The sequence below is a fragment of the Montipora capricornis genome, chromosome 14 (assembly GCF_036669925.1).
Source record: "Montipora capricornis isolate CH-2021 chromosome 14, ASM3666992v2, whole genome shotgun sequence".
Classification (NCBI taxonomy): domain Eukaryota; kingdom Metazoa; phylum Cnidaria; class Anthozoa; order Scleractinia; family Acroporidae; genus Montipora; species Montipora capricornis.
In genome coordinates this window covers 27,231,884-27,251,883 of record NC_090896.1, presented here as the reverse complement: position 1 = coordinate 27,251,883, position 20,000 = coordinate 27,231,884, and the positions used below count along the sequence as shown (strand labels likewise).

Sequence of the window (20,000 nt, the reverse complement as noted above, 5' to 3'; positions counted from 1 at the left end):
GTGAAGACACAGGAATATAGTTCTAGTATGTAAAACGAGGATCACCAGTTTAACCTAGGTTATCTGAGAACGGATTTTACCGACAACATATATATCATCTACTGACGTTAACAGAAATTGCTTGACTCTGAAGATGACTTCCGCTAAAGTTGTCAAAATGTCAGTCAATGTCAGCCTAATTAGTCCTCAGGACCTCAGGACTACACTAACTTCACTTATTAATTATGAAATACACCCGCAATGTGGTGTCTGATGACATATGTTTCACGACAACAACAACAACAACATCTACCGCGCACGAGCAGGCAAAGGTAATTAACCAACATTTTTTGAGAACACATGAAGTTTCTTGAATTTGAATTGCGGAATAGAATGAAATAAAAGTTGGAAAGATCATAACAGCTACTTTACCACCTAAAGCAGTTAAAAAAGAAACTAACAGATATACTACATGTGGCCTGACTTCTTGTAGACGCTTAACTCCCTTAAGCATCCAACGAGACTTGACAGTTTTGGTGGTCGCCTTAGCTTAACGCAGGGTTGATTAGATATATGGGTCTTTGGTGACTGGGCGAGAGTAAGGGAAGGCACAGGGTTTCGGTTCCTTAGCAGTAGGGTAGTTCTGTACTTAAAGTAAAGTTCATCGTAGCAAGATTTTTTTTATTCGTTACCTCCGTCAGTAGTCATATCACAGAAAACTTTCAGGACTGTTCCATTACTGGCCGGGTCGATCCAGTAATACCCGTCCTCTTTCCAATTGGAGACATTCATATCCCGGATGTGCTTGCAAGACTTTGCTCCTGATGCTGGAATAAAAATAGGTTGTTACTGGAGAAAAACATAAGCAGCAGCGTGCTATTGACATACTACATGTATTTCTCTGTATTTTCGCAGTCTGGCGTGTTTTTCAAAATCTTCATAAAAAAAAAAAAAGAAAACGAAAAAATAAAAACACAAAATGATTTCTTTCGTTATCAAGACGTTGTCTACTCCAAGTGTAATTATTAACTATACAGGACTTATTAGTCCTTGAGAGTCTGATTTCGATGTAAAATCAATAAAAAATCATCGTGTACACGCTTCTCAACAGGAGCTCAATATGAAAATGTCGAAACGGTGCATTCTCGCCACTGAAATGAATGACTGCGATGGAAATTGTTAGCCTCGGTAGATGAAATAAGGAGATGATATTTTGCAATGGTGACTCGGGGATACTTGGAAAAAACCTGAGTGCTCCTTTGTAGGAGACGAACTTTCCTAGTACAGTGGTAAAGCATCCGAACTAGTCATCGAAAGGTTGTTGTATTTTAATTAATTTACTTTGAGCGTTTTGCGTTGGTAAGTGCACGTAATCCTTACCGGCTAAAAGGACGTTGTTTTTCCTTCCGGTAGGTTCAACCTGCCTTCCTAGCACTGAATGAGTTGGTTGTACCAGTTTAAAATAATTTCTTGCAGTATACTGGTTTAAAAACAATCTGCACTATACTGAGTTAAAAAATCAATTGATTGTTAACGAAGCTTTTAGTTGTGTAGCTTAAATACGTTATTAATTAAGTTCCATAGCGAGTAAGGGAAAGTGATTGATCAAACTACACAAAATTAACTGACTGCCGTGACAGAGCTAGCCCGCGAATACAGCCGACTGTCAGTCGGCTGTATTCGCGGGCTATGATAGATCCCTTTCAAATTAACACCCCTGAAAAAAGAATTTTTTTGCAGAAAATCGAGTATTCATTGACCCTTTTTTCAACAAACTCTACCTGGAACCTATGATAACAAATACTTGGAAACTTACGTGTACATTTTCGTCCATCTCCAAAAAATCCCTCTTTGCATGTGCAATTATATGAGCCTTCCATGTTGGTACAGTTTGCTTCACGGCTACAGTTGTTCTTGTTCTCTGAACACTCGTCGACATCTACGTACAAATGGTAAAAGCCAAAAAAGGCGGACTGAACACTTTTTTCAGTTAAACTAACGGTGAGCGACAAAAGGCATTTTCTAAGGAAGCTTTCCATTTGACAGAACTGACCGACCAAACCGGGCATCTGGAAGGGCTAACTCTACAACGCCTTCAAATTAACACACTTCGACGATGATATATACCCTTCCATGAAAAATGCGAGGGATTATCATTCAAGTGTTCATTCAAATTGTTGCATTTACAATAGGCATTTACCGGCCACAATTTGCCGCCGGTTTAACCTGCGCGCTATTTCAATTCTTTTACATCTGTTTGTCGATTCCCTCACCGAAATCCGGGGTTGACTGCATAAATGGGGGTTGACTTTTTTAATATTTTAGATGGCCCTTCCAACGGCATGGAACTATTAACATTTTTTGACGAGGCCCTACAGCTACAGCGGAAGGATGGGAGCGCAACTCTTGAACGCGGCGACTGCGTTATAATGGATAATTGTGAAAAGCAATGGATGCAAATTGTGTAAATTGGTGTAAATGTGAGTCTCCTGCTAAAGAGTTAGTTCTAAAAATAGAAGGATTTACGCAAAGGTTGACTCAAGGACATAGCGCATATGGAGGCTCCTACTAATCGGATCCTGCATGCTAGAGTTGTTGTGGAGTCTTCTTCAGCTGACTTGAACAAACTGAAAGCTGCAAACCATTGTCTCGCTTGGTCTTAACCAGTGACACGGTTTCCATTCGCAAGCAACTCTCATCTGAACTGATCGAACTGCTTCACCTTCTTTGATGACTGGCACACAGACGCGAAATGACCCCTTATTGGCAGTTGCTGCAGGTTTGCTTGAACGCGGCACACTCGGTTCTCCTTACATAACGATTTTTACGACCACAATATTTGTATTTTTCAGGTTTCGTCTTCTCGTTTTTCTTTCCTGAGTTGGGCGGTTTTCCTCAATCTCTCTTCTTATGACAACATTCATCTGTAGCTTTCTTCTCGTTAAATTTCTTACTTACTTACTTTCTTTCTTTCTGTCTGCTTGTCTTCTCCATCTTAAATCCCCTTCATTTGGCGGGAAGCGATTTCACCCGACGTACACATTTGTAAGGCTTTCTGAAGGGTTTTTCCCGTCACAGCCCAACTTAACCGCCTTGACATGATCTTTAATTAAGCTGATGACGCGGCCTGGCCCTGATAAGCTCATCTGTCAGTACACCGCACTCGTAGGAAGCTGCTAATTTTTCTCAATCTTGTGACTTAACTTTGAACAGATTCTTCGCCTTGTCGCACACATGAATTGAAAATATATCTTTCGTATACCACATTTCTTCTGGGCTTAAAGTACTTCTCCAAACATTTATCTCTATTCTTCATATGTTCCTCCGAAAAGATTTTGGTTGAGTAAAATTTGTAGACATTCCTTACCCATTGCAGATCTTAAAGTTGCAAGGCGGGCCCATTCTTCTCGCTTATGGAGGCCTGTGGCTATTTCGTAATAACTCCATACATTGCTGTTTGAAGACACGCCGGTTGCCAGCAACGTCGCCGTACTTGTCAGCGGAAAACTAGTCAAAATAACTTGCTTATGATAAATGAGAGCAGAAGGTGGTACTCTGCTAGGTGTAAATGTTGTGGTGTAATTTTTTTGGGGGGTTTGAAAAGTTTGAAAAGTTTTTTTTTTTTTTCAAACCAGTTTAAATTTTCGAAAATACTTATGCACTATAACCTCTGTATTTCAAGTCGGTCACACACATCATTTTACCTGTGCAGTTTCTACCATCCCCTGTATATCCTTCGTTACAAGTGCAATGATAGGATCCCTCAGTATTCGCACATACAGCATTTCGGTCACAGCTGTTTCCAGCAGAGCACTCGTCAATGTCTGGAAAAAAGAACGGAAAATGGCACTTGGTTGGCATTGTGAATAATAAGTGCGGTTTTGATCCGTTACTTGTACCTTTTAACAGGTTGATGAAGTTTTAATCACTGAGATGGGTCCTGTGTCGACCATCCGTGCGATAAGCATATTCTCGATCTCATAAGTTGATCCGGTCTAAATCCTTGAAAGGGAACATTTTTCACTCACCAGTTTATTTGATTATTTCATTTGGCGTTGGTGTGAGTAAATGGATGAAGTACTTGGGTTGTAGAAATCACCCGAGGGGGGTAGACTCCCATATAAAAAGGACGGGGGTGCTCGTCGTACCCTTTGAGGGGTTAAAAAAGGGGCGGTTTTCGTACCTCTTAAGGTGTTCAGCCTTAAAAGGTCCACAGCGGGAGCTTTAGCGGTACCTTTTAGGGTTTTCGGCCAAAGAATTATGACAGGGGACATTTGACAATTAGTTATTTCTTATTTTCACTCTCATAATCTCAAACAATCTAAGGAAACGTTCAGTAAAAACAATGAATAACAGTTTTGAATAGTTAAGTTGGCAAAGTTTCTCTTACCAAGCAGCGGCCTTAAAACCTCAGCTCATACAAGACTTATCAATCAGTTTAGTTTATCAGGAGTTTTTCTTACCGTTTTCGCAGTTTTCACCAATGAATCCAGTTTTGCAGACGCACACATAACTGTTTTCTGCGTAGAGAGCCACACACTTTCCATTGCCACTGCAAGGCCAACTGCTACACGGTGACTAAATACAGAAATTTGCATAATCATTGCAAACGATGTAAAGTTTACTGTCACAAGCATACTAACCTTCCCCTTCCAAGTCTGCCAGGTGTCTCAATGACTTCCTGTCACTGTACAAGCTTATTTTATTTTATCTTTCAGCCTGGCGGGCTTCGTTCACGTGTGGTTTGTAAGCTTGTATGTGCGGGCTGTAATGCCTGTTACGTCTGCGAAACAACCCGCATTTTTCCACACGCGTGCGTGAGCACTTAGTCAGTGATAGGGCCTCTCGCATTTTCAAACACCTACAGAATTCCGAACAATGTCGCGCCCTGTCTTCAGGGGGATGTTTCCATATTTTAGATCACGCCTCTACAAATTTTCAACTCAAGATAAAAGAGGCTTTTCATATTCAAAGAGAACAACCTTCTCTTTATCAACAACTCCATCACGTAGATCTAAAACTATCCTTTTCATTCTCACATTGTCACGTTTTATGTACATTCCGTTGTTACTGAAAAATTAGCACTTTTTCCGACTTATAAATTCAACTTAATGCTTTGTACATTAATCAACTGAAGATGACAGAAGTTACTGTCGAAACATGTCTTGTAATTTCAAAGGTTTTGTCGTTTTCTTTAAATACCTTTCAGTATGTCATACACTCATCTATCCAATTAAGGACGTTCGCGCTAATTGTTTGTGCGCAACGTTACTGCGCAGGTAACGCGACTGTAATATGTCACGCATTACTTCGAGCATTAGTGAAGTTCAGCTTTTAAAACCTTTGCAAAAACCGTGCACGATAAGTTTTGCACAGCGTTGGATCAGAGAAGATAGTGATCAGTCAAAATTGATTAAAAATATTTATGAAAGTCAAGTAGACTACTGCACGACTGATATTCGCGAGGTTTTATCAGTCGTGCACTAGTCTACTTGACTTTCATACAAATTTTTCAAGCATCAGTTAAATTACCATGGCGACAAAAACGCCGAGGAAAAAATTCCAGGCCGGCAAAAGAATGGCGCATTTATTTCCGAATCATCATGAAACTTCAAAGAGAAGTGAGCGGGAGGATGGAAAAGCTCTGGAAAAGGTAGCTGATCGAGTAGACTAGTGGCTGAAAGTTTGGAAAACTCGAGGACGCACCGTTGCGTAAATTTAATGGGGCTGTTTCTTTTTAATGTTTTTATTACCCTACGAACTTAAGGTCCAAATGAATGCATGTTTTTAAAGTTCTTTTCCTTTACTTTCGTGAAAATTGAGGAGTATTTTCGTCCTCGTCCGCTTGAATAGTACGGACCTGCGTGGAAACTATCATCGATTGAATTTCACAAAAAACACGCTCCAGAGGATGAGCATGACGGCAATGGGGAGATATTATACAAAAAACCAACCAAATGAAGATGACCCCTGCTTAAAACGTCGTTGCTATGCTCGAAAAAGGTTTTTTTTCGGTAAAAACCTTTCATCTCTTCAACGATCGATCCTCTGTTGGGTTCCAGTTCTTGCCCGACAGGTGACGCAAAAGCGTGACAAACGAACTTTTCCATGAGCTTTGCAAAATCACATCGATTTTACTCGTTCAGATCATCGGTGACCCCTATTTTTTAAATCATGAATCACTTACTTTACTTACTATCTACAAAATATGATGAAATAAAAAAATTCTCACCGTAAGAAGTAACCTTTTTTTAACATTTTCTTTCCTCGTGCCATCGAATTCCGGTAGTGGTTGCAACGGATAGAGCTTACGACTGACACTCGTCGAGGATGAACTCTACTGTTCACCACATCCCTAGCGGCATACAATTATCTAAAAATCTCACTCCTAAAAGCCTATGCATGGAAACTTTCACTCCAACAGTTTATTTTTATGATTTTCGATGGATGAGCAGATGAGCCTACATCTCGCTATTATGACCGATTTCTCGAAATTTAGGCATTTTTCCACTGCCATTTTCTCCGAAACAAAGTCGGTGACCCCCATTTTTTTTTTTTCATTTTTGGAGTAAGTACTTTATGACCTAACTCTAGGGGAGAAATGAAGAAAATCTCACCGTAGGAAGATTTTGGCGCGAACGTCCTTAAGTCTGCTAAGCCTTCACATCAGCCGGTCGCAATAATTTGAATGCACTTAAAGAGCTAACGCGCTGCTATCTCCGACGACAACTTGTGTCACAAGGCGTTTGCACTAAAAGCCGAAACGAGTCTTATAGACAGTCTGTTGTAATGCAGAAAACTGGGTGAGATAAGTACTGCACTGCACGGCGTGTAAAAGGCGCCGACGCTTACCTTTCAAGCACGCAAACTGTTGTCGCTTTTCGGGATAAGAATCTGCTTTGTGAAAACTTGGTCATTTCAACTGAACACAACAAATTTTCTGATCGTATTTGTAGGAGATGCTGAAGTGGAACTTTGCTAATTGTACCAAATTTTACCATTAGGCCATCCTTAGTTTTATCCCCGTTTAGCGTCGTCCGATCGAACCAAATTTTTGGCATTTTCAAAAAAGATTTTAAAAAAAGTAACGACGTAGTTAAACCATTTTTCACTTTAAATAATTATTTTAAACTGAAGAATGAGCATGGTAACAGCATAGACAAAACCACTTCTTAAATAACATCAGCCAAATTTTCTGCCATATCGATTTTGGGTTTACGTCTTGTTGTTTCCAGGCTCCACAGCAATGATGCTGGGGTACCAAGCCTCCTATTCCGTGACATGTCTTATAAGTTTTTTTTAGGTTTTTTTTTTTCAATCCGACCGACCGACCCAACATCAGGAACCGCATTCGACGCTAAAGGAAAAAAAAAGGGGGGGATGGTCTTAACCGCAGCGAAAGCTAATTTTATCTTTGACCTTCTTTTGGTGTTTCTTTTTTTCATTCATGTTATACAACGTTCGGAAAAGTGGTTATTCCAACTAAAATTTTCATGACCTTTTTCTATTTAAAGGTCTCTTTCACAACTCATCAGATGTTGGAGTGATAAAAAACCTTTCCGAGCAGCAAATTAGCGATTTGTTATATTACTTAGTTAACAGTTAGAAGTCACAAGCACACAAAACTTCACCTTCCAATTTCTAACTCTACCAGGTGTTCCAATAATGTTTTTGTTACTTAGAAACTCTGTGCTGCAACTGTCCATCACGAATTTTCCTGTTAAAAGGATATACTTTAACGGCTAATGGCGCTGTTACTTGTTAGACTTGAATCGCAAGGCATGTGCGGAAACTAGAAACTCTTCGTGCAAGTCTCAGTCGTAAAAAGCGAAAGCAAACCAAAGCTGTACAACAAAAAGGCGAAAAAAAGTTGCACAGAGCACACTACACGGCAGGTAAAACCCACTGACACAAACCTTTCAAACAAACTGCTGTCATCTTCCGGCACAAAAATCTAGATCTCTTTAGGCCTTCCAAAATCTTGAATTTCCAAAATCTTGAATTTAGGATTTTAGGAAACTTAATAACTCTAACTCTAATATCATAACTCTGTGAAAATAACTGTATTGCTAGTCAACCTCTCATATTTCGGAACAAAAATCTGCTTTTTAAAAACTTGGTCATTTCAACTGATAAGAAATTATCTTATCGTATTTGACAGAAATTTCCTGAACTCACCAAGATGCTGAAGTGGTGGAAAACTTTGCTAGCAACAAATCGATCGGAGTTGTTGTACTTGTCAGAAGGAAGCTGTTCACATAGCAGTTCATCGTTGTTGTCTTGAAAGGCTACCAGGTTAAATGAAAAGCATGGAAGAGTATCCAAACACGACAAAGCGCACTGGATACTTCGTTCAACGAGCATTTTACGAACAGGGGTGATATTTAGGTACGCGAATTCGTCTTGAATGAAGTTTGCATAACGAACACCTGGAGTCGGTTTTCCGCCACTGACTCCCTTGAGCGCTAAAGTCTCGGCTGAAAAACAGATATAAACTATCAGAAAGACAGTAAAGGTAGCAATTTCAATCTATGAAAATTTAACAGAATTGGTCACCACAATCGGATAGAGAGAAAGAGGAGAGGAAATTTATCAGAATACCTTTAGCACCTTTAAAAAGTAGAATTGCCAGAGCGAGACGAAAGCCTTTCAGAAATATCTTGAGGCCAACAGTAACCATTTTCTTGACTTTTCACAGTTTAAACTAGCATTCTTGATAAGCATGAGCTCATATCATATAGTAATCAATGTCAATCGATCGAGAAATAAGACCACAACTGGCTTAAAAGACGTGATTGCGATATTTGAGGACGCAAGCCCCTGCCGTCAACTGAGTGCTAGAAGTCCTAATGACGTGGAGAGACGTTAACGTTTATGTAACAAGTCACTTCTAAACTCTTGTTTCTAGGCCATCGTAGCTTGATTAAGAAAATAACACAAACAGCGGTAATAAACATTGTATTCCAACGCATTTTTATAAAACTTGACGTTTCGTATGCTAGTCAACACACATTTTCAAAAGTGACAGTTACAATTTTTTAAAACTATAAATATATCGTAAACAATAGGGGTCTGGAACCTAGACTGAGGTTAGACTCCTATTGTTTACGATATATATATAGTTTTAAAAAATTGTAACGGTCACTTTTGAAAATGTGTGTTGACTAGCATACGAAACGTCAAGTTTTATAAAAATGCGTTGGAATACAATGTTTATCACCGCTGTTTGTGTTATTTTCTTAATCAAGTCACTTCTAATTACAATGTTATCCCTGGTGGCAAATAGAGCATATTCGTATTCTCGGTATTGGACTGGAACGAGCTTGCAATGGAGGCTAATGCGGGGGAATCTTTTCAAATGCAAATACTTTTTAATATATTCCCCCGCATTAGCCTCCATTGCAAGCTAGTTCCAGTCCAATACTGAGAATACGAATATGGTCTATTAAGGCGTAAAAACGAGAATTAAAATGTCGAATGAAACACGCGGCCCAATAAATGTCAAGGAAAGGCGGACTAAAGATCCGCTTAATTTACCAAAATCTCAGTGGGAGTTGTAACAAGACTCACACTAAAAAGGCAGAGCGAGAGACAGAGGGAGAGAGAGGTGTTAATCTCGACACATTTTTTGGGCCGACTTCGTCATCAAGTTTTAATGACGACAAATAACTCAAATTAGTTTAAAGGGGGACTCTGACGGAAAAACACGATTTTTTAAAAAGCCTCAAATCCTCGAGGAAACGCCGCCAAAATGTTGCATACGCTTTTCAAATAATGAATTTAACTTACTTTCACCAACATTTCAATGTTATTACGTCGAACTACTTGTTCTTCATAGCATCCGCCATTATTGGTATGTCGCCTGCATACTTATTCGAGAAAGCCTGGAGTGAGGACTTATGACTTCACTTACTCAACATATCGCTCGCTGCTACTTGAGTAAACAATGGAAAACTTGTCAGAAAGCGAAGCTTCGTCTTTTATCGATCATGATTTATCGACTTTGGAATTATCGTTTGACTTCGAAAAAATATTCTGAGTCACTTACCTGTGATTACGAAGATTTAGACTCGTGGCTGCTGAGGAAAAAGCAGCCGCATATCGACGAGAAAGAGCTTAAGAGAAAGAACAAGAGGAATGCTTCGAGATCGTTCGAATCAACTGATATTAGATGGTATGTTGGAGTCGTGATTTTGTCTGTTTACCATTGTTCCCTTCATTTGTAAAAATTCAAATTTCTCGTTATTTTTTTCTGGGTGCAAATGTACGTGTTGTTCTTCGTACGCGGTAACAAAGGCAGAGAGGAATGCTTCTGCTGTAGCCAAATTGATCGGTGCCGGGGGAAGCTGGAAGCAGTTGCAGATGATAAAGTACTACCACCCATAGGCCTGGATTTCAATCTTGTTGTCTAGACGAGTGGGTTTGAGGAATAGCCGCCGTAGGATTAAGAAACCCAAAGAACGAGCGATACACAATCAAATTTACGGTTGAAATATCAGACTCAGAAATAACATTCTTAGACACAAAAGTGTACAAAGGCGAGAGATTCAAAAGAGAATCAACCCTTGATGTGCAAACACATTACAAACGGACAGAGACCTTTCAATACACGGATTTTTATTCGTGTCATCCACCAGGCGTTAGGAAAGGATTCATAAAAGGAGAAGCGCTACGCCTCCTAAGAACAAATTCGTCAGTCGTGACGTTTAATAATAACATGCAGAATTTCAAAACACGTCTAAAGAATAGAGAATACCCAAATAAATTTTCAGAAAAATTCCTATCTGAAGTTAACTTCACGGATAGGGAGAGGTCACTTGAAAACAAAGACAACAGCACACAAAAGAAAATATTGCCTTTTGTTACACAATACCACCCGGCTTTACCTAACCTCAAGAATATATTAATGGGGAAATGCCACCTTATTCAAAACCAACAGCACCTTAGAGAAGTATTTAAGGAGCCACCCATACTATCATATCGCAAAGGAAAGTCGTTAAAAGACATTTTAGTCAGAGCTAAACTTTGAAGGCACAGATTTTAGAATCACTTGCGAACGGCAGGAGTCGCGCAGGCCCGTCAACACTTTTTCACCAAGAACAACACCTAGAAAAAAATAACGAGAAATTTGAATTTTTACAAATGAAGGGAACAATGGTAAACAGACAAAATCACGACTCCAACATACCATCTAATATCAGTTGATTCGAACGATCTCGAAGCATTCCTATTGTTCTTTCTCTTAAGCTCTTTCTCGTCGATATGCGGCTGCTTTTTCCTCAGTAGCCACGAGTCTAAATCTTCCACAGGACGAAATGCCAAGAATCCGCTGACTGAAAGGTTGCGGAAACACGTGACAACGTTGCGGAAACACGACGGTTAACAGGTGTTAAAGGGTAGCGGATACCTGTCGTTTATTCATGTTTCCGTGGCTGCGGTTACGACGGAACCGGACCACTTTTTTTGTGCGTTTCCTTCAGTTTTCCTTTGAAGGAAACGCATGTTTCCGCTAGCGTATTTTCATGATAACGCTTGCGGATATACGAAGTAATGCTACGGAAACGAGTTTGTTCATGTTTCCGTCAAGGTAATCGAACCTTGAATATTCGCGTTAAAACGCGTTTCCGCGTCGGAAACCTTGAATTTGATTTGATTTGTCAGTTCAAATTGCTCATTTTCGCTTTTTCAGTTAGTGTCTGTTTTTTTTTGTGTATTATTTTGTTGTTTTAATTCCAGGTTCTTTTGATATTATTCTGCATTGCTTTGTGAACAGCACCTCTTGCAGTACTATAGTTTTAGTTCTGGTGAATGCTCTCTAAGTCTAGGGAACTACGCGTTGCTCTTCTCTGCGCGATCTTACTTTTTTGTCTGGTTTACTGCATGGGAAAAATTAGGGAGTCCCGCTCGACTACTGATGGTCTACACTAAGTCAACACGCAATACTGCATTTCCACTATAAGTCTAAATTTATTCGTCAGAGTCCCCCTTTAAATTAATTTTGAGTGATGTGTCAAAATAGTCCAGAGGCACAGTAAATCAATCTGAAATATTTTCTAAAACACGGTTTACAGCGGCCAGCATCATGCAATTAAAAAATGAAAAATTATTTCTTTATTCTCTTTATTTCAAATTAATTTAAACACAGGCAAATTATTTCTTAACTTTCAGGCTGCCGAGATGCAACTTGTTTTGCCCGGCATACACTTTTCTCAACAGCAACGGTGAATTGGTTCTTTTCTGATTTTAAAGCAATCCATTTTTAAGTTTTATACTTATGGAACTCAATAACTGAGGAATAAAACTCAACAGCTATTACACCTTCGAACATCTGTTTCCCTAATTCTCCGGTTAAACATGCATGAAACGTTACTGATGTATTGGTGTATTTTTTAATTTAAACACAGGCAAATTATTTTGTCAGTTAACTTTCAGGCTACCGAGATGCAACTTGTTTTGCCTGGCATACACTTTTTTCAACAGCAACGGTGAATTGGTTCTTTTCTGATTTTAAAGCAATCCATTTTTAAGTTTTATACTTATGGAACTCGATAACTGAGGAATAAAACTCAACAGCTATTACACCTTCGAACATCTGCTTCCCTAATTCTCCGGTTAAACATGAAACGTTACTGATGTATTGGTGTATTTGTTAATTTAAACACAGGCAAATTATTTTGTCAGTTAACTTTCAGGCTACCGAGATGCAACTTGTTTTGCCTGGCATACACTTTTCTCAACAGCAACGGTGAATTGGTTCTTTTCTGATTTTAAAGCAATCCATTTTTAAGTTTTATACTTATGGAACTCAATAACTGAGGAATAAAACTCAACAGCTATTACACCTTCGAACATCTGCTTCCCTAATTCTCCGGTTAAGTTTTATACTTATGGAACCAGAAACCCATAAGAGTTGAAACGTGTAACGGCCCATTGTGTTCTGGAAAACAAGCTTCTGAATATTCAATTTGCGAAGTACCATATTTGGAACAGCAAGAGCGAGGGGTTTCCAAATATGGTACTTAGGACTGAAACATTCAACCAATCAGTTCGCACTGAATATTCGGAAGCTGTGAACGCGCGTTACACGTTTCAACCCTTATGGGTTTCTGATGGAACTCAATAACTGAGGAATAAAACTCAATAGCTATTACACCTTCGAACATCTGCTTCCCTAATTCTCCGATTAAACATGAAACGTTAGTGATGTATTTGTGTATTTGTTAATTTAAACACAGGCAAATTATTTCTTAACTTTCAGGCTACCGAGATATAACTTGTTTTGCCTGGCATACACTTTTCTCAACAGCAACGGTGAATTAGTTCTTTTCTGATTTTAAAGCAATCCATTTTTAAGTTTTATACTTATGGAACTCAATAACTGAGGAATAAAACTCAACAGCTATTACACCTTCGAACATCTGCTTCCCTAATTCTCCGGTTAAACATGAAACGTTAGTGATGTATTGATGTATTTGTTAATTTAAACACAGGCAAATTATTTCTTAACTTTCAGGCTACCGAGATATAACTTGTTTTGCCTGGCATACACTTGCAGAAACGGTGAATTAGTTCTTTTCTGATTTTAAAGCAATCCATTTTTAAGTTTTATACTTATGGAAGTCGATAACTGAGGAATAAAACTCAAGAGCTATCACACCTTCGAGCATCTGCGTCCCTAATTCTCCGGTTAAACATGAAACGTGTTAGTGATGTATTGGTGTATTTGTTAATTTAAACACAGGCAAATTATTTTGTCAGTTAACTTTCAGACTACCGAGATGCAACTTGTTTTGCCTGGCATACACTTTTCTCAACAGCAACGGTGAATTGGTTCTTTTCTCATTTTAAAGCAATCCATTTTTAAGTTTTATACTTATGGAACTCGATAACTGAGGAATTGGGAAATCTACAATGCCCAAGAATGTAGCTGCGTAAAATTTCATTCCGGGCTAATTGATTTCCCAGCATGTTACGGGGAGGCACATTCAATATTAATCACAGACTTATCAATTTCCTAGCTGCTATCATGATATCCTGATATCATGAAATTGAACCTAACAGCAAATATTTTACCTCAACGTTTGAGCGTGAGCCTGTATACCGGGAAGGCTTCCAGCACCGAATTCCCCGACGTCAACATTGTTTACTGCCTCCATAACTCGTTTGAAAACATGAATACAGAAATCCATGACATTCAGACGAAGACTGCTCCATTAATCCCCCCACAGAGGCCAACCAAAGCTTCGTCCACGTTTTTACCAGAATTTCGGACGGCAAGACTTATCTGCAGGTCGCAGGTCACAGGTTGCAGGTCATTGTTTCACCAATACAGAAAGTATCCTAAACATTCTTAAAAGCTAACCTTATGCCTAATTAGGCCTAAACAAAAGAACGAAAGTTTTTAGGCCTAAGGTTAGCTTTTAAGAATGTTTAGGATACTTTCTGTATTGGTGAAACAATGACTGCAACCTGTGACCTGCGACCCGCGATCTGCAGATTAGACTCGCCGAATTTCGGAACGTGATCATCATTTTCCCGCAAAAAATTACTGACTTGAAGGCGACAAATCTCTCTTCGAAAGAGCTGAAAAAACTTTCCTTCGACAAATTGGCTAACATTTAACCCTGGATGCCAGAGGTCTTCTCGCTCACCAGCGGCGAGGAGCGTCGAAGTAGTGCTGGTCGGCGAGAGACGACGGCGACCTGTACAATTTTTCCCCGGGTGAGAGAGTTAATCCATAAATCCCATAGAACGAAAAATGGTTCCGTGTCCCAGCACTAACCGCCACTGTCGATACGCGCAAACGAACTGAAATAGATTTGTGTTCCCCACAAAATTCATCTCGCCCCTAAATATGGTCATTCAATAACAAATTAACTACTTTTTTCTGCTTAACGTAAGTTCACAGTACAATCTGATCGATCCTGAATGCTTAAACACTTTTCTAAATACGAAACACCTTTTGTGTTATGTTTTTAGCCTTTTTTGATGGATATCTACACCGTCAGGAGACGTCCAGCCGAGAATTCCTGAGTCGGCTTAAGCTCCTCATGCTTCGCCGTGCTGTTCATGGTAGTGTTTATATACTGAAGATGCCTTTTGTTTATGTCCATCCACACGTGTGTGTAAGTGTCCACGCGTATAACCCACATCACACAGGTCACATTGAAAATGATAAACGCCGCGTTGTTGGTTGACGATCTGTGGCTTGGTTTCGTGTACTTTAAGATCTTAGTCAATTTTGCGGCTAACGAATACTGGCTGGACAGTTGTCTGCACATTTATGCTGAGATTCTTGAGCTCTTTCTCAACATAATTTGCTGATTCCTGGTCTTTAAACGGTATGACCACACGAACAATGGCTCTTGGTTCTTTGGGCATCTGTGAGGGCTTCTTATCAATGATTCTTGATTGTAAGAAGGTGTTAATAGTGGAATTTATCAAGCGTTCTGGGTATTTTAGGTGTGCGAAAACTTTCTTTAGGCAATCACACTCTTCAGAGAAATAGGCCCAGGAGAAAGATAATTGGCGTGCGCGATTGCATGGTTGTCAGTAAGCGCCGTTTGTAGCGATTGTCTACATGGCTTTGATAGTGTAATAGTAGACCCGTGTTTGTGGGTTTCACATAAACCTTGGTTTCAATCCGAGGTGCATGGTTGAGTAATTCGGTGCCAAGGAAAGGAAGCTTGCCTTACTTTTCAACCTCCATGGTGAATTTGACCGAAGTGTGGGCGCTGTTGAGGGTATGCAGGAAAGTAGTTGCTGTTGCTAAATCAGACATTACAGTGAGCGCGTCATCAACATATCGACGGTAAAAGGATGGAAGTTTTCCTGGCCGCTTGAGGGTATCTTCGATGGATGACATGAAGACGTTAGCTAATAAGGGCCCGAGAGGGGACCCCATAGCAACGCCATCTGTCTGTATGTTCGTAAAGAGCTCCGTCAAACTAAAACAGTTGGCCTTTGCTGGCTACGCTTAGGAGATCGACAAGATCCGTTCTGGTAAGGGCAATATTGTGCGTTATATTGAACCAATTGTTCGTCAAGGCTCTGTTGACCAGGATCTCCATTGTTTCATCCAAAGGCACGTTTGTGAATAACGAGGAGACATCATACGAAACCAAGATTTTACCCTTGTTGATCTTCAACTCGTGAATCTCATTTGTGAAATCAAAAATATCAGTAACTGTATACTGATTAAGGGACAAGGGCTTCAATTTCTCGTCGAGCCATTTAGCCAGGGGATAATTGTACGTGTCGGTCGCTGATAATATAGGCCTCATAGCCAATTGTTCTTTGTGGGTTTTTGGCAACCCATATAAATGTGCCAATCTGGAACCTGAATGGCTCACAGAGTCTGCAATGGTCTGTGGTAGAATTCTACGAACAATAGGTGAGTTCACACTAAGGCCCAAGTAGGCCTTAAGTACCTTAAATACTCAAGCGAACTTGAGACGGTCGATGCTTACTTTTAAAGATAAGCGTTCATACTAAATTGTAAAGTATGCTACTTGCGGGATCGCTTGTCAATCAAACTACGCGGCAAAACCCGCCAAAGCAAATAGCAAGACTTTCAAACTTTCACCATGCGCCCTCGAAACGTTCGAACAGCATGCCTTATTTTGATTTTTACTTCTCTACTCTTGCGACAGCGGTCTTTCGGGCTTCAACAAATGTATTGCTTTGCTTTGATGGAGGAAGCCTTTAGAATTAGCCGGAGAAATCGTCTGATGTTGCTTATGTGTATGGCAGGAGTTTCACAGCAAAAAAGACCACAACTGAGAAGAAGAGCTTGGGTTTGGCCTCGACCACAGAACTGGTTTCGCCTTCTAATAGCTAATCCAGCACTGCAGTTTCTTTGGAAGGAACATTTTCGCGTCACTCATGAAACATTTGAATACCTTTGTGACCTTGCAAGAGTAGATCTGCAAGAACAACAGACGCGGATGCGAGCGCCGATTAGCGTAGAAGAAAGGATTGTTTTAGAATTATGGCGGCTTGCAACCGGCAACAGTTATAGAAGCTGTGGATTACAATTTGGATATGGAAAGTCTACAGCGAAATATATCTGCAATGAATTCGAGCGCGCTCTTCTTCGAATGAAGGATCAATTCATAAAATTTCCCTTGACAAGGCACGAAATTACAGATAAGGTTGACGAGTTTGAGGAAACTTATGGCATACCTCAAATTGTGGGAGCCATAGATGGTTGCCACATAGAGATAAATGCTCCACCGCGAAATCACGAAGATTATGATAATCGTAAGCAGCATTATAGGGTTATACTTTAAGGCATAGTTGATTCTAGTCTAAAATTTATTCATGCTACGGTTGGCTATCCGGGCAGCATACATGATGCTCTCGTTCTTAGATTAAGTGGACTATACGATATGGCACAAAATGAACAAATTCTTTCTGGTCTGACTAGAGATATCAATGGAGTAGAAATCGGCCCTCTTCTCGCTGGAGACAGCGCATATCCCCTCACCAGCTGGCTTATGAAACCATTCCCAGACAGGGGACGCTTAACTCCTGAACAAAGAAAATTTAACAAAAAATTCAGCGCCCTACGATGTGTGGTGGAGCGTGCGTTTGGCATGATAAAATCACGGTGGCGAATTGTTATGAAAAAAATTGAGCAGAAAACATCAACGTTAACGAAAACTGTTGTTGCATCATGCGTTTTGCATAACATCTGTATTGAGAGAGGAGACTGGTATGATGATTACTGTGACTCTGAAGATGACTCAGACGATGAAGATGAAGACAGAATTGTATTTGAAACTGGCACTGATGTAAGAGATGCTTTAAAAGACTTTGTGTGGGAAAAGTTGTAACACCACATTTTCCAACTATAGCTTTTACCTGCTGTTGATCGCTTTGTGTAGCAAAAAATGTCATTCAACATAACAATTGAACAGTAACTATTACATCGATATATATAGATATATAATAAGAATTACCGCTCTATATTTTTCTCAGAAACACATGCATTGATCTACTTTGATGTCAAATCTTTAAAAATGTCCTTAAACCCTGCGAGGATTGCATTTGTTTGCTCCATCTGATTTCTCTGCGATTCTCGAAGCATTTCTGTGGAACGTTCAAATCGTATACTATCTTGCTCTAAGCTTCGTTCCATGAGCTGAAGAAAACTTGTTTGCCACTCAGTTTGCGGCGCATCACGTCCCTTCTTTCCTTTGCGGGCAGATTTCGCTGACTTATCGGTTGCCTTTCGTTTCATTCCCGTCGCGGCTGGTTGCTCGTCGTCTAGGTTTTCCTCTGTGTCGTTACCGCTTTCTTGCAATGTAGACGAGGCTGAGGTATTGCTGCTATCTTCGGAAGCAAACGTAGAAGATCCTTCGATAGCCATTTTAGATGGGTCAACGCTATCGCGATGACCCATCACGTCATCTAAAAAATAAAAGTACGGAAACCCCTCTTTGATTTTCTTAAACCCCGCTTCACCGGTCGACTGAGACCGTTGCTTTAAAAGCTTGTACTCGTATTCGAGATTCTGGATACGTTTCTTTACCTGGGGTAAAGTTCTTTCACTGTCTGGGTACTTTTCCTTGTATGCAACGAAAATATCGTTCCATATCTTCACCCTGTCCTCGTTGGACGCAATGCGGAGCTTGTCGTACTTCGGCCCCCTTGGTTCGAACGTATCACGAGTTTCTTCTTCTGTCCAGTCAGAAGCCTTGGACTTCTTCTTTCCGTTCGAACTGGTTTTGGTGGCCTGGCGCGAGTTCTCTGAAGTCCCAGGACTTGGCGATGGGGTTCGCGTTGTTATTGGCGAGTTGCATTGTGGTGGACTGTCGCTCGGCGGTTGAAACACACTAGCAGGACGGTAGAAGGTCTGGCTGTTAGGTGGAAAAGGAAAGAGCGGCTGTCCACTAAAATGCATTTGTGGCATTTGTTGCTTGTTAATCGGTACTGCTCCGGCAAATCTTTGGTTTAAGTTGTTGCTATTGAATAGAAAGCATGCTTGTGATAAAGAGCTATTAGGATTTTACAATAGGTAAAACATTACTTGTACAACAAAAAAGGCGCTCTTAAACTGGTTTAATAAATAGATAAAGCTGCACTTACATAAGGCATACGTCCAGAGAATCGTCGTCGTCTACTCGAAGTTGTTGGTGAGAGAAGAAACGATGTCGGCTTCCGTTGTGATCCATGTTTTTGCTTCGCCAAGAAGGTTTGCGTGCACTAGCTTTTCCCGCCGTATAGTTGATTGACGTGTTATCGCTTTCGAGTGTTTTGATAGTGCGTAAGCACGCATTCGAGCACGGTAAAACTAGACTTGAGAGCGTACTTCGGCTTCTTTGAGGATAGGTCGTTTCCAAGGTTACAAAGTAAGGTACTTAAACCAAAATAACCCCCGTTCACGTTCCAAGTATACTTAAGGCAAACTTAAGGCGTACTTATGTACCTAGTATGAACTCGCCTAATGGAATCAAGGATCTTCTCCTTTTGTAGTAGGGGGTGGGAATATTTGGGTGGTCTGCCCCTGGTCTTGGGTTTCTCCAGGGAAACGGCACAGAACTTGCTTGTATCATTGATTGAGGCTTCAGATAGTAATCATAAGTATTCGGTTTTGTCCAAGACCACAACACCAGACCCTTTGTCGGGTTTCGTGATAACGATGTCGTCGCGTCCTTTTAACTCCTCGATAGCTCTCAGCAGTGTCTTTGGAGGTTTCGGACTCTTGCGCTCCATGTAATTGATTGAGTGCAACGGAACGTAACGTTGCCGCAGATATTTCCTTTAAATTATCACTATTGAGGTGGGGTTCAAGGCTCCAATAAGCTTTTTCAAAGCTTGCTTTCACATCTATGGCAGTGTGGCCCAGTGGCTAGGGCACTTGCCTTGAGATCCGGAGATCCCGGGTTCAAGACCCGCTCTGGCCACTCGTTGAATTTGTTCCTGGTAGTCCCTGGTTCAACTTCCCAGCTGCACTTGTAAATAGCCAACTGGTTTGCCTCCGGCCAGTTGGGATTCTTAGCAGTTGTTGTTGTGTT

The 20,000-nt window shown here is 40.3% G+C and overlaps 3 protein-coding genes and 1 pseudogene across 4 annotated transcripts in view; 2 read left to right on the top strand and 2 right to left on the bottom strand.

Annotated features, from left to right (window-relative positions):
- The window catches only part of LOC138033424 (uncharacterized), a 17,796-nt gene extending 9,005 nt beyond the window's left edge, over positions 1-8,791 (bottom strand). Inside the window, exons 1-6 of one of the 2 annotated variants that reach the window (XM_068881151.1) lie at positions 8,581-8,791; positions 8,158-8,456; positions 4,443-4,557; positions 3,684-3,803; positions 1,796-1,918; positions 672-806 (exon numbers count right to left, since the gene is read on the bottom strand). In XM_068881151.1, the coding sequence (XP_068737252.1) occupies positions 672-806; positions 1,796-1,918; positions 3,684-3,803; positions 4,443-4,557; positions 8,158-8,456; positions 8,581-8,659 (871 nt within the window). In that variant the 5' untranslated portion in view covers positions 8,660-8,791. The remainder of the gene's footprint in view (positions 1-671; positions 807-1,795; positions 1,919-3,683; positions 3,804-4,442; positions 4,558-8,157; positions 8,457-8,580) is intronic. The other variant, XM_068881152.1, reaches the window with a different exon arrangement.
- The window catches only part of LOC138033426 (uncharacterized), a 196,778-nt pseudogene extending 180,895 nt beyond the window's left edge, over positions 1-15,883 (bottom strand).
- An 841-nt stretch (positions 15,884-16,724) lies between these two features.
- Positions 16,725-17,270, top strand: LOC138031824 (uncharacterized). Its single transcript, XM_068879448.1, has one exon. The coding sequence runs from the start codon at positions 16,725-16,727 to the stop codon at positions 17,268-17,270; it is 546 nt and encodes a 181-aa protein (XP_068735549.1).
- A 99-nt stretch (positions 17,271-17,369) lies between these two features.
- LOC138031823 (uncharacterized) lies at positions 17,370-17,816 on the top strand. The gene has a single exon (XM_068879447.1). It carries the CDS (start codon positions 17,370-17,372, stop codon positions 17,814-17,816), a length of 447 nt encoding a protein of 148 aa, XP_068735548.1.
- The last annotated feature ends 2,184 nt before the right edge of the window (positions 17,817-20,000 follow it).

Coding starts and splice junctions, on each gene's coding strand:
- LOC138031824 (XM_068879448.1), top strand. CDS start 16,725: ATGGCAGGAGTTTCACAGCAAAAAAGACCACAACTGAGAAGAAGAGCT.
- LOC138031823 (XM_068879447.1), top strand. CDS start 17,370: ATGGCACAAAATGAACAAATTCTTTCTGGTCTGACTAGAGATATCAAT.